Source organism: Aotus nancymaae, unplaced genomic scaffold, assembly GCF_030222135.1.
Source record: "Aotus nancymaae isolate 86718 unplaced genomic scaffold, 86718_ANA_hifiasm-v0.15.2.pri h1tg000040l, whole genome shotgun sequence".
Taxonomy (NCBI): Eukaryota; Metazoa; Chordata; class Mammalia; order Primates; family Aotidae; genus Aotus; species Aotus nancymaae.
The window spans coordinates 31,177,472-31,192,688 of NW_026988454.1; the positions used below are offsets into that span (position 1 = coordinate 31,177,472).

Consider the following 15,217-nt stretch of genomic DNA (forward strand, 5'->3'; position numbering starts at 1 on the left):
TGTTACTTCCTTAGAATACTCCTAATGCATCTAGGAAAAGTGGCAGTTTGAGGGGACACTCGAAGACTGAAATGAGATCTACTCACATTTGGTTAGAGAGCTCAAACAGTTCTTTAGACATCTTCCTTTCTGATAATGATTCCCCTACAATTCTGAAAACAGGACTAGTTATCTAGGAGCAGGTGTTTGGATAGAGAAAAGAGTGGGGAGATAGGCCAGGCCTATGACAACCATTTGCCCCCTGGATTGCCAGAAGAGTAGCTCAGTTCTGCCCAACTTCGCTTAGTAATTGTTGGCTTCTTTTTTTCCTTCTTCTAGGAGAAGGTATCTATATGGTTTACCCATTCAGTCTCTCTCCCCCTCCTTCTGGCTTCTCCTACCACTGTAGGCACCAGCCACCAAGTGGATGTGGTAAAGTCCAAAATGGTCACATAAAATGCATTCTAAAAGTATTTAGAAAAAAAGAGCCCATTTGTCAGCTTAGTGTTAGCTGAGCTCTTCATGGCCCCCAAAGGGCCTGTAGCTTAGGCAGATTTAGAATTTGTAATTGGATTCTCTTATTTGAAATGGATGTGGCATACTTTACTTACTGGAGAGCAAGCATGTAAGTTGCAGTCTGTGGACTCTTCAGCTATTAGTGCTCCTTTATGGGCTGCTCAGTCAGCCTTTCCTTCTGACCTGCTACTGTTTGCCAGGTTGTGGTGCCGGCCACACAGCACACTTTGTGCCTTTGAGAGTTGGCAGAACTTGTAAAGCCACTCTTTTGTTTCGGTGCTTTTCAGATTGGGATCCTTTCCATTTGTTTGTTTTGTTTTTGCCTTCTTACTACATTTAGATATTCAGTAGGTTCCAAAATTTGAGATCCCTTATTTGGAAACATATTGATGTGGCAAAATTAGAGATTGAACAGCTCAAAAAAAAAAATTCCATGTCTAGTAGAAAGATGATTTAAAAAAAAAAAGGAACATGTTTTTCATCTCCATTTTTCTTTCCCACATGAGATAGGAGGAATGCTTCATGATTTCAGTCCCTTTTTCCTGGCCTGATACTGAGTCTCTGCTTGTTACTCTAAGCATACCAAAGACCTTGCTTGGTCCTGTTTCTTTGTTCTCCAGGATGATAGTCTTAATTATTTAATAGATTCAATTGTATTTTCAGACCATAGATTACCTGTGAAAGTCACTAGCAGTTTGAGTTTTTTTTTGTTTTTTTGTTTTGTTTTGTTTTTTGAGACAGAGTCTTGCTCTGTCGCCCAGGCTGGAGTGCAGTGGCACTATCTCAGCTCACTGCAACCTCCGCCTCCCAGGTTCAAGTGGTTCTCCTGCCTCAGCCTCGCTAGTAGCAAGGACTACAGGTGCCCACCACCACCCTTGGCTAATTTTTGTATTTTTTAATAGAGACAGGCTTTCACCATGTTGGCCAGACTGGTCTTGAACTCCCAATCTCAAGTGATCCACCCCCCTTGGCATCCCAAAGTGCTGGGGTTACAGGCATGAACCACATCCAGCCAGTTTGAGTCCTGATATAGCATCTGTGCAGAGATCACAAGGTGGGAGTCAGTGTTGTCTGTCCCTGCAGACATCATCAGCCGCCTTCAGTTTTTCATTGCCTCATGCATCAGAGAAGGAGCAGCTTCAGCTTTCAGCTCTTCTCAGATACTCCCTGGCATAACAGCTTCCTGATTCTGGCTCTGAAGTGGGCATGAAGTTGGCCAGCAAGTGTTCTTCCACCCTTTTGCTCCACTACTTTATTGCCTATCCAGAGAAGGTGCTAGAGAAGGAATTCAATTTCAGCAGCTCATGGTGCTCTCCCATCAGAGTTGGCAGAAGCCAGGGCCTGGAACCCACAAAGATTAGGCTTGCAAAACTAAGAGGGGTAGAAATGGTAAGAAATGGTAAATGTATCCATCTGGAACAAACCTTGCTTTTAAGCCTCTGATTCAATCCTGATATTGTGACTCCTGAAGGTTCCATTCCTGCTTTTGTTCACTGCTATGCTGTGTACCAGGAAGCAGAGCCTCCTTGGAGTTTTCATTGTCGTTATTTCCTTGGAAGTAGCTGCCTTTTCCAGTTGAATTCAGACTGGAAGAAGCAGAGAGGCCTCAAGTGCAAAACAGTAAGATACCACCTCTGGGAGCAAGGGGTCAGGAGTAGATGCTGACAGAAGAAGGTAAATAATACTCAATCAGGACTGTGGTCTCACACATCAATGAAGATTTAATAGAGCACTTACCAGAAGATAAACCTAGAATATCTAATTCCTGTAGCCACATATTGAAAATGGTGAAATTAGTTGCAATTAAGGAAGAGCTTGAAAAGTAGACTAAAACAGATTACTAAATGAGAAAAGAAGGGCAGAAGAGTAAATTGTTCTGAATAAATGGAAAGCAAATTTATATATTTATACAGACAATTTTTTTCATAAAGGAAGAAGGGAAATACTTTTACCTTTCATTTTATAGCTTTTTGTACTTTTTTGACTTTCCTAACCACATAACAGACATTTCTTTCTTAAAGCTGGGCACAGTGACTCACGCTTTTAATCCTAGCTACTGAGGAGGCTGAGGTGGGAGGGTTGCTTGAAGCCAGAAGTTTGAGACCAGGCTGGGCAACATAGTGAGACCCTATCTCTTAAATAAATGAACAACAGTTCCTTTATAAGATAAAAAGAATAAATGGGCTATCTGGGTCATAGAATTATGGACCTTTTAGATGTTATCTTCATATTCTTTCTGTAGTATAGAAAAACTAATAAATAAAAGTAAAATATTTACTTTTTTTTATAAGTAAGTGTGCAATTAATACCGATCTAGTATTAAAGGTTTATTTGTAGAATAGTTGATAGAGAAGGTAATTTAAACCTTCTGTAGCCAACCTGTGAGTTGCACTTCATATAGAACCTTAGAATACTAAGTATTTGAGAAAAGTTTTGGCTCAGGAATTATTAGTAGCTATTTGAGATTACTGGATTTAATTGGGAAACCCTTCACATTCTTTTTAGAATTCCACTGGCTTCTAAGGTGTTTGAATTCTTGTGGAACTGATTTCTATTACAAACGTTATTAAAACTTGATGTAGCATCTTTCACTCATTTTGTTCTCCTAACATTTCTCCTGCTATTTTCAAATCTAAAGCTACTCTGCTTTAATATAATGAACCAGGACCTGTTTCACTTTCTGACTTTTGGAACAGGTTAGATTACGTAGGATTCATGATGAACCAAATAAAAAAGATGCTGAATAAGAAATAAGACATTTGCAGGTTGGGTGCAGTGGCTCATGCCTGTAATCCCAGCACTTTGGGAGGCCGAGGCAGATGGATCATGAGGTCAGCAGTTCAAGACCAGCCTGGCCAACATGCTGAAACCCTGTCTCTACTAAAAATACAAAAATTAGCTAGGCATGGTGGTGGGTGCCTGTACTCCCAGCTACTCAGGAGGCTAAGGCAGAGAATTGCTTGAACCTGGAAGGCGAGGTTGCAGTGAGCCGAGATCGCACCACCACATTCCAGCCTGGGCGCCAAAGCAAGACCCATCTCAAAAAAAAAAAAAAGAAAGAAAAAGAAAAAAAGAAATAAGACATGCGGAAGGCTAAGATGCATGGACTTCATTCTGTAGCCAGTAAGATCTCTGTGTCAGTTTAGGGTTTGTTTTTAAATTTATGAGGACAGAATTTCTTAAAGCAATGATTTTAACAAATTGGGAATTTTCTTTTCTCTAACCTATAGGGAACATAGAAGTGAAGAGTTGCTGGTACTAGACCAGCAACTTAAAGATGTCAGAGCCTGAGTCTCTGTTGTTCCCTTGGCCTTTCCTTCCTGATAGCCTCCTGGTCTCCAGATGGATGCTCTGCCTTAAGCATCACATCGGTATTCAAGGCAGGAAGAAAGGAGGGGTGAAGAGCAAACAGGTTCACACACCAGAGTCTGCTGCGCCTTAAATATCATTCCCATAAACCTCACCAAACAACTTCAGTGTTCAGTTTTTTGGCCAGATCTCTGTCCAATGGCCAGTCAGGATTCTCTTAGAAAAGAAGCATCAAGGCTGGGCACAGTGGCTCACGCCCATAATATCAGCAGTTTGGGAGGCCGAGATGCGCAGATCACCTGGGGGCAGGAGTTCAAGATCAGCCTGACCAACATGGTGAAACCCCATCTCTACTAAAAATACAAAAATTAGCCAAGCATGGTGGCACATACCTGTAGTCCCAGCTACTCAGTAGGCTGAGGTGAGAGAATCACTTGAACCCGGGAGGTGGAGGTTGAAGTGAGGTAAGATTGTACCACTGCACTCAAGTCTGGGCAACAGAGTAAGACTCTGTCTCAAATAAACAAACAAACAAACAAACAAACAAAGCATCAAAGAGTTGATATTTTTTGGGTAACCAGCATGGAATGGAATGATATAGCCCCTTCCCTGTATGCAGACTTGTAGTATGCATTTTCAAGAGAGAAATGCTACATCAGGTATTCACCATTGTGTTTTTTGTTTTGTTTTACTGTGGAGCACATTTTTTGTTTTGGCTCTCATGGGACTCAATATTTAGAAATTTTGGAAGCATACATTCTGAAAATGATACAGGATAGAATGAAATCAAATGCTAAATAGTATGGGACAGATTCCATGGGAGTGCAGTAGAAGTCAGAGAAAGAAATGTGTTGGTAGTAGGAATAGTTTAAAAAGATTTCATGAGAAAGTGAATTGAGTTGGACTATAATGGATTGAGTTGGACTATAAATGGATTGAATTCTACATGTTACTACATGGTATGTACGCATCACTATACATTTATGAAGCCCTCATGTAAACTATGGACCTTGGATGATGATGGCGTGTCAGTGTCGGCTCATCAGTGGTAACCAATGGACCAGTCTGGTATGGGATGTTGATGGTGGGACAGGCAGGGGCGGGGCTACACCAGCGTATGAAACTTCTGCTCAATTGTGCAGTGAGCCTAAAACTGCTCTAAGAAAGAAAAAGAGATTAGATGTAAATAGTTGCAAAGATGGTGAGGGTGATGTTCCAGTGAGGGAAAAAAGAACACAGTCACAGATACAGAAATGACTGCAGCACAGGATAGCATGGGGAGAATGAGCTGGCCCATAATTTTAGACAACCTTTAAGTTAAGTGTTCAGTGGTCACATGAAATGCAGTGCCTACCATATCATTCCTATTAAATTTTACAAAATTTATGTAAGAAATTTAAAATATTTTACTATTATTTTCTACAGAGGAGAAATGATTCATTTTTGGTATTTGACAGCAGTGTATATGTGTATTTATTTCACTGATTAAACTCAGTTGACTATATTCAGGATTAAAATTACATGCAAATTTCTTTACAAAACTGATATTTAAAACTGAGTCCACTGTTTAGGACTATTTTTAAGTATTGTACATTTTCTGCTTAGATAACTATACTTTGTATGTAAGTATGAAAGCTTTTTTGTGGTGAATAGTAATCATTGTGTAAAATACTGGCATTAGCCATTTTAGTTTTCCTTAAAGTAAATCATTATCCTATTAAAGTAAAAATACCCTCTTTTCAGTTCATTGTTTTAATTAAGTGAAGTATAATAAAGTTGAGTTCTAATTATTTTTCTTTTCTACATTATTTAAATAATTTCTTCTAATTACACATGGAGTTTAACGGAATTGGGTCTAGTTTGATAAACTCCATTTCCAGCTGTTGAAGTTCAGATGGATAACTGTAATCTCTGATTTGCCATTTCTCTGCATAACTGGAAAACTTTAATATGGTTAGACTTTGCCCTCCTTTTTTTGTACTTTGCCCAGTCATAAGCATTATTCACATTGTGGGGCAGGGATAATGCTTGTAGAGTAGCTAGCATTGTGACTGGTAGTAAGTCACCAGCGGAGATGAAAAGGCTTGCCTTCTAATCTGATTTATATTAACGCAAGGGGAAAATACATCATTTTCTATTCTGTTTTTAGTGTTGCCATCTGACTGAAGGAAAGTTTTTGTCTTATTTACTTATTTTTTAGATAAAAGCCTTTTGGTTGAATTTAAAGTGTGTAATGTTTATTCCTGTCAGTGCAATGTGTCAGAAAGCATTTGTAACACTAATCGAGAAGCTGCTTTTAGTGAGAAACAAAAGAGCTTAGTGGATGATTCCCCCCAGTTCCCACAAGATATATGGAACATGTGCTTTTCTGAAATATCCCTTTCCTCATGTTTAGCTAGGATGGATAATCTTTGGCTACTTAACTAACATATTATCAAAATAAATTTATTAACTGTTTTGGGAAAGGGTTGGGGTTTTCAAATTTCCCAAAGTTGAGATGCTTGTCTGATGTTATCAGCGGAGGCTGTAATGTTCGCATGCTTTCCTCCATGCAGTATAAGCAGTAACAGCTTGAGTATCCCTTATCTGAAATGTTTGGAAATGGAAGGGTTTCAGATTTCAGGTTTTTGAATTAGTGATGTTCGACCTGTATTCTTTTGTGTTTGCAGAGTGTCACTCTAATTCCCAAGATTCTCACCGTAGGTGAGACTGGGCACTCCTCTCTATGAAGTGGGGCAAAAACATCCATTTGATTTTGAGTCTTGCCTAATATAATGTTGAAATGATCCCAGAATAACATGAGATATTTTTTCTCTTCTGATGTGAAGTAGACATGACCTTGATCTGACAATTCTTTTTGTCACCCTTTCTCTACAGTCTTAGCAGTCATCAAAAAATAAGAAAATGTATTTTTTTTCTTTTTACTAATCATCTTATCATCAATACTTTTTCTTTCTGGACTTTGGCCACAGTGTTCCACAAGGCACACATCCACCTTCTAATCCTTTCTTGCCCTTCATCAAGCATTTGTTCAGTGTCACATAGGTGCTAGGTAGTGTGCTAAACACTAGATACAGAGATTATAAGGCTGAAAGGCATGGCCCCTGCCCTCAGGTTGCTCTGGTCAAGTGGAAAATTATTATAGATCTGCACCTGGCCAGATGTCAACAACTGAATGCCAATGTGCCATTTATTTGGAGACTGTTTGTTTAAGCTCAGATCATGATGGCTGTGATTAGACATCAGCTCCTTGGAAGCAAATGGCCCAGTCCTATCCCTGAGGAATATTTTGATAACCTATTTTGATAGAATTATCTTTTGCTGTTATATACATGATATTAATATCTTTCCTATTACATGTTAGGTTTTTTATTTCAGAAAAAGTTGATTACATCAGCATTTATTTATTTTGAGGCGGAGTCTCACTCTGTCACCCAGGCTGGAGCGCAGTGGCGAAATCTCAGATCACTGCAGTCTCCACCTCCTGAATTCAAGAAATTCTCCTGCCTCAGCCTCCTGAGTAGCTGGGATTAATTATAGGCATACAGCACCATGCCCGGCTAATTTCTGTATTTTTAGTAGAGACGGGGTTTCGCCATGTTGGCCAGGCTGGTCTCAAACTCCTGACCTCAGCTGATGTGTCCCCCGCTTGGCCTCCTGAAGTGCTGAGATTACAGGCATGAGCCACTGCGCCCTGCCTATGTCAGTATTTTTTATCATCTCATATATAGACCTTGACAGTTCAATCCAACTGCCTCAACTTCTCTTTGGAAGTTGAATTAATATAAATTATTAACAAAGACTTATGTGTCTCTGTTCCATTCTTCATGTCTTAGTGTATGTTATAGAAATAAGGAGTGATACCTGTGGTAGATTCTGTCCCCATGTGTCATATAACTGTATACCTTTTTAGACTGTATTTATAAAGTCAATGTCTTTTGTTGGGTTTGTACTATCTCTTTATTGAACAAATTTATTTCCTTTTGGTTTAATATCATTTTCTAACATGGACATACATTTTAAGGTTTTTTTCCATTATGAAGAGATGGAGAAATCAGAAAGTGACTTTCAGTCACTGTCATTGCTGAATGAGCTACCCCAAGTTGTAAAGCCTCCACACTCTTACCATGCTCTAATGAAGTCTACCATAGCCACCAAATCATAACTTTGTGTTCTGTATAGTTGTGTGAAATGCAAAGAAAAAATAGATCTTAATTGAATTGTTTCTGTCAGCAGAGTAGAGAGGGTGCTGTGTATAACTATAATGGTATAAATATATATCATTATCATATGGTTCTACTTAGTTGCATACGTTTTGGAGACAAGAATTGAGCAATAGAGTGAATAAATGGTTCTTGTTGTTATTTCTGTTTCAAAATGTCAGATTAAATGAGGCTAGATGTTGCACCATACCATGAAATGGGCTTACTCTGGTGTATATAGGAGAGCAAATGAGACTCTGCACTATTTTTGACATTTACAGTTACTTAAATTAGGATAACACAATACCCATAGGCTTGCCCCGTGAAGCAGCTGCTTTCCCATTAAGCAATAGTCTACAAAAGATTAATAACACCAGTTTCCCATATTTTATCTTCTTCACCTCCCTGCAAAATGGCCTTCAGAAATATGCCCTACCTATTTCCCAACAGGCCCTTTTCCTTATCTGGCCTGCCGGCCGCTCATCCTCCCAAGAATTTGTGGCTGGAATACCGTTTCCAGTGGAGGGTCCCTGTGTGGTGCTATGCGACCTGCCCTTGGCTTCTTGTAGGGTGACCACACCGACTCTACTCTTCCCCTATTTCTTGTTTCTTCAGCGACAGACATAAGTTTCACCATATTCATTCATGTCACTTTTTACCAAATAGTTATCTCTTAATACATGATACGGGTAAGTGGAAGAACCTGACTAGTTACTAAATTATATAGAAAGCAGAGTTCTTAGGATGTCTGTTTTTAATCTGATTTCCTTTTATTGTTTTCTTTAAGATGAAATCCTTTTTAAATTCATTTCCAAGATCGAGACCATCCTGGTCAACATGGTGAAACCCCGTCTCTACTAAAAATACAAAAAATTAGCTGGGCATGGTGGCGCGTGCCTGTAATCCCAGCTACTCGGGAAGCTGAGGCGGGAGAATTGCTTGAACCCAGGAGGCGGAGGTTGCGGTGAGCCGAGATCGCGCCATTGCACTCCAGCCTGGGTAACAAGAGCGAAACTCCGTCTCAAAAAAAAAAAAAAAAAAATTCATTTCCAGCAGGCTTGTTAGATTTCACTTTTCATTTATACAGAATCTATTGAAGGTAAAGTAGTTCACAGCTGGAAGTTCCATGTGATATACTTCAGTGACTTTCCATTGCCTTCATGAAAAAGTCTACACTCTCGGAATTCAAAGAGGCATTGACCTTGGCCTGTTTCTCTTCTCATATTTTCAGCTGCCTCTCTTCCTAAACCTGATGTTCTGACCAGACAGTCCCAATTGTCTCTCCTGTTTCTTTGCCTTGGTAGTTTTGCTCATACTCTACCCCAGTAAGGGAACTTCTCCACATTACTCTTCTCTTATCCAGATGCTTTCTGGTCTGCAAGCTCTTTGCCCAGGGACTCCTGTTCCTTGTGGCTCCTTCTCCCACCACCAAATTCTTGTAACATTATCTGTATTATTTATTTGGTGATTAAACCTCTGTGGTTTATGAGTTTTTTAGAAAATTGAATCAGTCTATTGTTGCAATTTCATGTATGTGCACACTGTCTCCTCCAAAGGATGATAAGCATCTTGAAAGCAGATGCTATGTCATATGACCTTTGTATTCTCACTGCATAGCACAGTGTCTGGCCCATGGGGATATTTGTAATTGTTTGTTAAAAAAAAAATTCTTAACATTTCTGAGCCTGGGAATATGGTGTTTCTGTTGATAGTGACAAAGACACTGACATTAGGGAGCTGGCTTTTTTGTATGAGGATGTTCAAGTGATAGCAGAAATATTCCCTAGAGGCTGAAGACGGGCACTTTATTGAGAGTGCATATTTATAAATGCATACTCGAAGGTGACTGATGTACAGATAGTATTTCAGGACATAATGGGAGATGACTTTTTGAAGAAAGGAGATATTATTGGAAGAATCAGAAGCTCCAGAATACAGTGTAACCTAGAAACATAGGACAAGAAAAGGAAAAAGAAGTGGTAGAAGGATACATTATACACCTAATAATATTACTTCCAGCATTGAACTCAAAGTGTCCCATGGAGTAGGATACTGTCTGAATAAATGGAAGTAGGAAGAAAACTGAGGTAGTGTGGGAAATGAAATCCAAGTCTGATGCTAACTCTCATGAGCTTTGATCATTGCTACCCAACTTCACTTATAATTATGAGGAATTTAAACTGAAGAGAAATTCTCTATTATGTGGAATAATCAGAAAAGTCATTAGGAGCAATGCTGTTGCTTTATTTCTTTCTTGTTCTAATGCTAATTTTATAAGCCACATTGGATAAAACACTTCATACATATGATTCAAATGTTACAATACTCCTGGCAGGTATATTTGAATAAATAAATATAAGGAATAACTATATACAAAATAAAGGACAGCAGTCTCAGGCCTGATATGATAACTCTTTTCTGTACAGATTTATTTAAACTATTAGATTGAAACATACAAAATTGTTAATTTTTAACCATTTTTTACTACATAAAAGACTGTTTCATGTGGTTCAACCTCTGGTTCTGTGTTCTAGGTCACTTCCCCAAAGCTGTTTCCTCATAGTATATTATGTCTGCAAAGGGGCTGTATGCCCACAAAGTCCAATTGAAGACTGTAGCAGAGAAGCATGTATACAGTAGTTCCTCCTTGTCTATGATTTCACTTTTTGAGGTTTCAGTTACAGTCAGTTGTGGTCCAAAAATATTACATGGAAAATTCCAGAAATAAACAATTCATAAATTTTATGCTGTTCTGAGTAGTGTGATGAAATCCCGTGCCCTCCCACTCTGTCGAGCCTGAGATGAGATGTGAATCATCCCTTTGTCCAGTGGATCCACACTGTAGTCGCTGCCCACCTGTCAGTCACATAGGAGCTGTCTCAGTAGATCCAAAAAAAAATAGCCTAGATAGGATTCGTTACCACCCACAAATTCAGGCATCCGCTGGGGATCTTGAGAACCTAGTAGTCCCCCATGGATAAGGGACTATGCAGAGCTGGGAATTGAGTTTAAGCTTTTGCTGTTTCCCAGCCCACATTCCAGATTTTATTTTATCCTTGTGGATGTCAAGTCCACATATTATTCAGTGAGATTTAAACTCAGGATGGTGCAAAGGTTGTAGTCCTAAGTGTCTCAGAGCAAGTGTTTTGACTAAATTGACAGGTCATTTGTTGGACCAGTTATTTTGAGCAGTTGAGAGAAGACTTTATATTGAACCATACAGCCAAAAGTAGAAACAAAGCAGTGAGAACGCCAAGGCCTTTGTGGGGAGACATTGCAAGGAATCAGTGAGTGGCAGAGGATGTGAATTGTACAGGCACATTGGAGCACTTACTAGAGCTACAGAATTTTCACTAGATGAAGGCTCCAAATGTCTGATGCTTCTGTATTTTATTTCAGAGTATGTTGGAAAGAGAGTTCCAGGCCACAAGGGTGCTTGTCTGTATCCTTCCTCGTTTTTACTTTAACACTCATGTGACACTAATGGAATACGCTTTCAAGCTAGCGGGAAGATCAATGAAGATTTCATAAGGCTAGCAAAGACTTACCAAGCATCATAATATATGGCTTAATTTTCTTTTTTTTTTTTTTAAATGAAAGATGAGAGATTCAAATAAATAATACTGGAAAGTCATCTGAGTCATTTTAATTTTTTTTCCATGAGAACTTTTATAAGGGTATATGCAATCCTATCTGCTAGTTAATGAGGATTTTCAGGTTTTTAAATTTTGGAAATCAGAAAATGAATAAATTCCTGCTGTCATTGTGTTCTTAAGCAATGAAATTCCCTGTACTTTGTTAAAAACAAAACAACAAAAAAAAACCATCTGTTTTATTTTCTCATTGTTATTAATTTTTTTTTAAGGCTCACATTTACTTAATAAAATGAAAGGCATCAAATCTTAGAAAACTTTCATCTCCCCAAACCCTGAATCAGAAAGACTAATTATCTCTTCCCAAGCCAGGCCATACCCTAACAATTATACCTATAAGTTCACTCTACCTGAGAGCCCCCAGGAGGTATGATTGTGGCTGACCTGAAAACCTCTGGAACCAACAGCTGACCCAGACCTTCCTGCCACATTAATCACTTGCCCCCAGAACCCCTGTTACCAAGTTAACAGGTTTGCTTTCTCACAGATCCCTGAGGAACTAGAAGCCTAGTTTCTTGAAGAGAGCTAAAAATACTTTCTACTATTTATCATGCCTTGCTGTGGGCCAGGCAGTGAACTACCTTTCTGTACATTATCTCATTTAATTTTTACAGCTCTGAAAGTAGATGTTTTCCCTTTTTACAGATGGGGAAATTAAGACTTAGAGAGGTTAAGTGACATGCTGAGGATTCAGCTCGTAAATGGCAGAGCCAGGTTTACTGACTCCAAAACACACTAACCTGAATGGGTGCTGTGAGTATGGGATGCTCAGGGCTCCATGGAAGAGCACAGAAGCTGGGAGAAAGGGCCTTGAATACTTGTTAAACACCTCCTATGTGCCAAGGCTTATGGTAGATTTTTAACACATATCTTCTCAGTTAATACTTCCAACAACTCTGTGAGTTACGCATTATTACCCCATGTGGCCTACTTAGAGAAGCCAAATAACTTTCTGGCCATTCAGCTGGTTATGTGCCAAGTCTCAAATTTGAACCCAGGTCTGTCTGTGTCTTTTGCTGTTACAGTGTTCACCAAAGAAGTTTTTGAAGAAATATAGACCCTTAAACAGTGGCAGAAGAGAAAGACTGATATGAAAGCAGAGAGATGGCCTGAAAACTTTAGAAATACATCCAACCTAACAGTTAGGAATTCACAATATATAATCTTAAACAACCTGGGAATTTTCAAAAATTATTTTTATTTTACTAAATTTAACCTATTGTTACTAATGCAAAAGGCTTATTGGAAAATAAAATAACATAAAATTAACCTTTCAATTTTACATGAGCATAGAAACATTTTCAGATGGATTTTGCTTTTGTCTCATGGTAAATATGACCCAGAAGGTCTTCTGGGATGGAAATGAATTCCCGACATCCAGACAGATAAAGTGGGCAGACAGGCCTCTGTTGTTCACTTAGAATGGATTCAGTAAAAGTTAGATGTAGATAAATTAGAGTGCAAGTAACCAGAACTCCTGTTTAATTGAATGTTTTTTAAGTTGAATTTCAGCATAATAAAGCAAACTACAGCCTCCCTCCAGCACCCCACTCCCAAAAGCATTTATCAGGGCTCATTCAGAAAAGTGGCTTGTACTGAACATATGTTGAAGTCTTTTTAATCCCCATGGTCTGCTGTTACATAATATTTAGTTAGGGTTGATGTTTGTTGTCAGGACCTGGGGCTACTGCAGAGACTCAATAACCCCAGAGAAAGATTAAATGATGTTGAATATACCAAAGCAAGAAAGAAATTAATACATTTGAAATGTATTCTAAGCCAATGGTGCTTTTTAAGAACTCAGATCAAAGACTCTAGGCTCCAGTCGTGCTTCCACGTGGTTGCTTTATGTGTAAACTGGAACAGCCACAGGAAAGGCCCTTCATGGCCCCTTGAATGTGCCACTTCTATAATATTGGTCACTCAAGCCAAGTTGTTTATTTTTTTTTATGTGTCCTTCCTACTCCTTGAGGGCACGGATTATAACTATTTCATCTTTTCATTTCCTGAATCTAGCCTGAGTACCTGATACAAAGGTTAACAATAAATGTTGAATAGGTAAATGTTTCTGAAGAAATTTTAAGAAACTAAATGTGTCTTTTCTCTTTTATCTCATTTCTGTAGCGCCCGACAGCTATAAAGAACAAGATAAGAAAAATGCCTCCAACCGCCCTGCCTCTGCAATTTCAGGACAAAATAACCACCACTCAGGAAATAAACCAGGTATGATGCATTTGCATTTACTGTGGGAAAATAAAGGTTATCTTTTATGCCCAAGGCATGCTGATAATTATAAAGATTTAATTTGTTTAAATTCAGTTCCCACAAAACTAGAATTTAGGAGAATTTAGAATTCAGTCCTGCCATCAAACACACACTCCTACTGGCTTGTATGATATTAAGTCTGAGAACCTCTCAAAGCCAAGCCTTGGTTTTCTCTCTTTAAAATGTAGATTCAAACACATGGCCTGCTTACCTCTTAGAGTCATTTTGACAATCAATGACATGGTGTATGTGGATGCCCTCATTTAAGATCAAGCAGTTTAAAGTGGTAATAATTTTACTATTCTGTTTCAAATGATAGGACACAATTTTTTATACCTGTATGTCTAACAGGAATTATTGCATATCTCTTTTGTGACTTTTCCAAAAACTATTTCAAGAAATCTATACACATAGCAAAGCTTGTATAGAATTATGGTTTTGTTTCCCATTCCTTGCAATGATTATATGCCTACACAGTAATTTCATTTAATAGCCTCTGATTCAGAGTCCCTTTCATTCAGTGATACAAAGAAGCAAACAGTCTGTAAATATAATACAAACAATTGAACTGACAATGCAGTTGCTTCCACATATCCAGTAACCATTGTGTGGTCTGTGGGAGGAATGAATGTACAGTATGATAATAGGAGACAATCAAAGGAAAGGAAAGCAAGCCAAATACCCCACGAGGTTTTTGGAAACCTACTTCATGCTGCATCCAGGACTGAAGTCGCTCAAGCACAGTGAATCAGTGAGAATAAAGATGGAAATAACTGAGTCTGACCTTATAGAAAACATTGTACTGTGTTTAGTTTTGTGATTTTTTTTTCATATGGAAAAGGTCTTTAACACAACAGATATATGTGGCTTGTCACTTAGAGGAAAGACAATAACAAGTATTGTTGAAAATATTGTTTAAGCCGCCATTAGTGGAAAATGATGAGCAGTGTCAGAGGAGATTTAATTAGCAAGCAGAGATTTCCTTAGTCAGCTTGCCTTGTCATTGAGTCATGTATCCATTTGTCTAGCCACCTACCTTCCAGCTACCCTCTAATGTTTACTGAGTTCTTCTATGCCCGGAAGCATGAGAGACATACTGTATGAGCAAACAACATGGACCCTATCCCCATGTAGCTTATTGTAGCAGACCTTTATTTTTGTATTCAAGTGTGTCTCCATGGAGGTAGAAGTTCTTTAGCATGAAAATCACATCTGTTCGGCTGATGGTGGAAATGGACCTGGTAACTGAGTTCCCCTGGCCTCCCAGTGCTGCATGCTGGGCTGAGGTTATGG

General features: G+C 38.7%; 1 protein-coding gene across 11 annotated transcripts in view; it reads left to right on the forward strand.

Moving 5' to 3' along the window:
• The window catches only part of MAP7 (microtubule associated protein 7), a 198,332-nt gene that overhangs the window by 110,398 nt on the left and 72,717 nt on the right, over nucleotides 1-15,217 (forward strand). For all 11 annotated transcript variants that reach the window (XM_012474404.2, XM_012474410.2, XM_012474405.3 and 8 more), the window contains one exon: nucleotides 13,784-13,882. In XM_012474404.2, coding sequence (XP_012329827.2) covers nucleotides 13,784-13,882 — 99 coding nt within the window. The remainder of the gene's footprint in view (nucleotides 1-13,783; nucleotides 13,883-15,217) is intronic.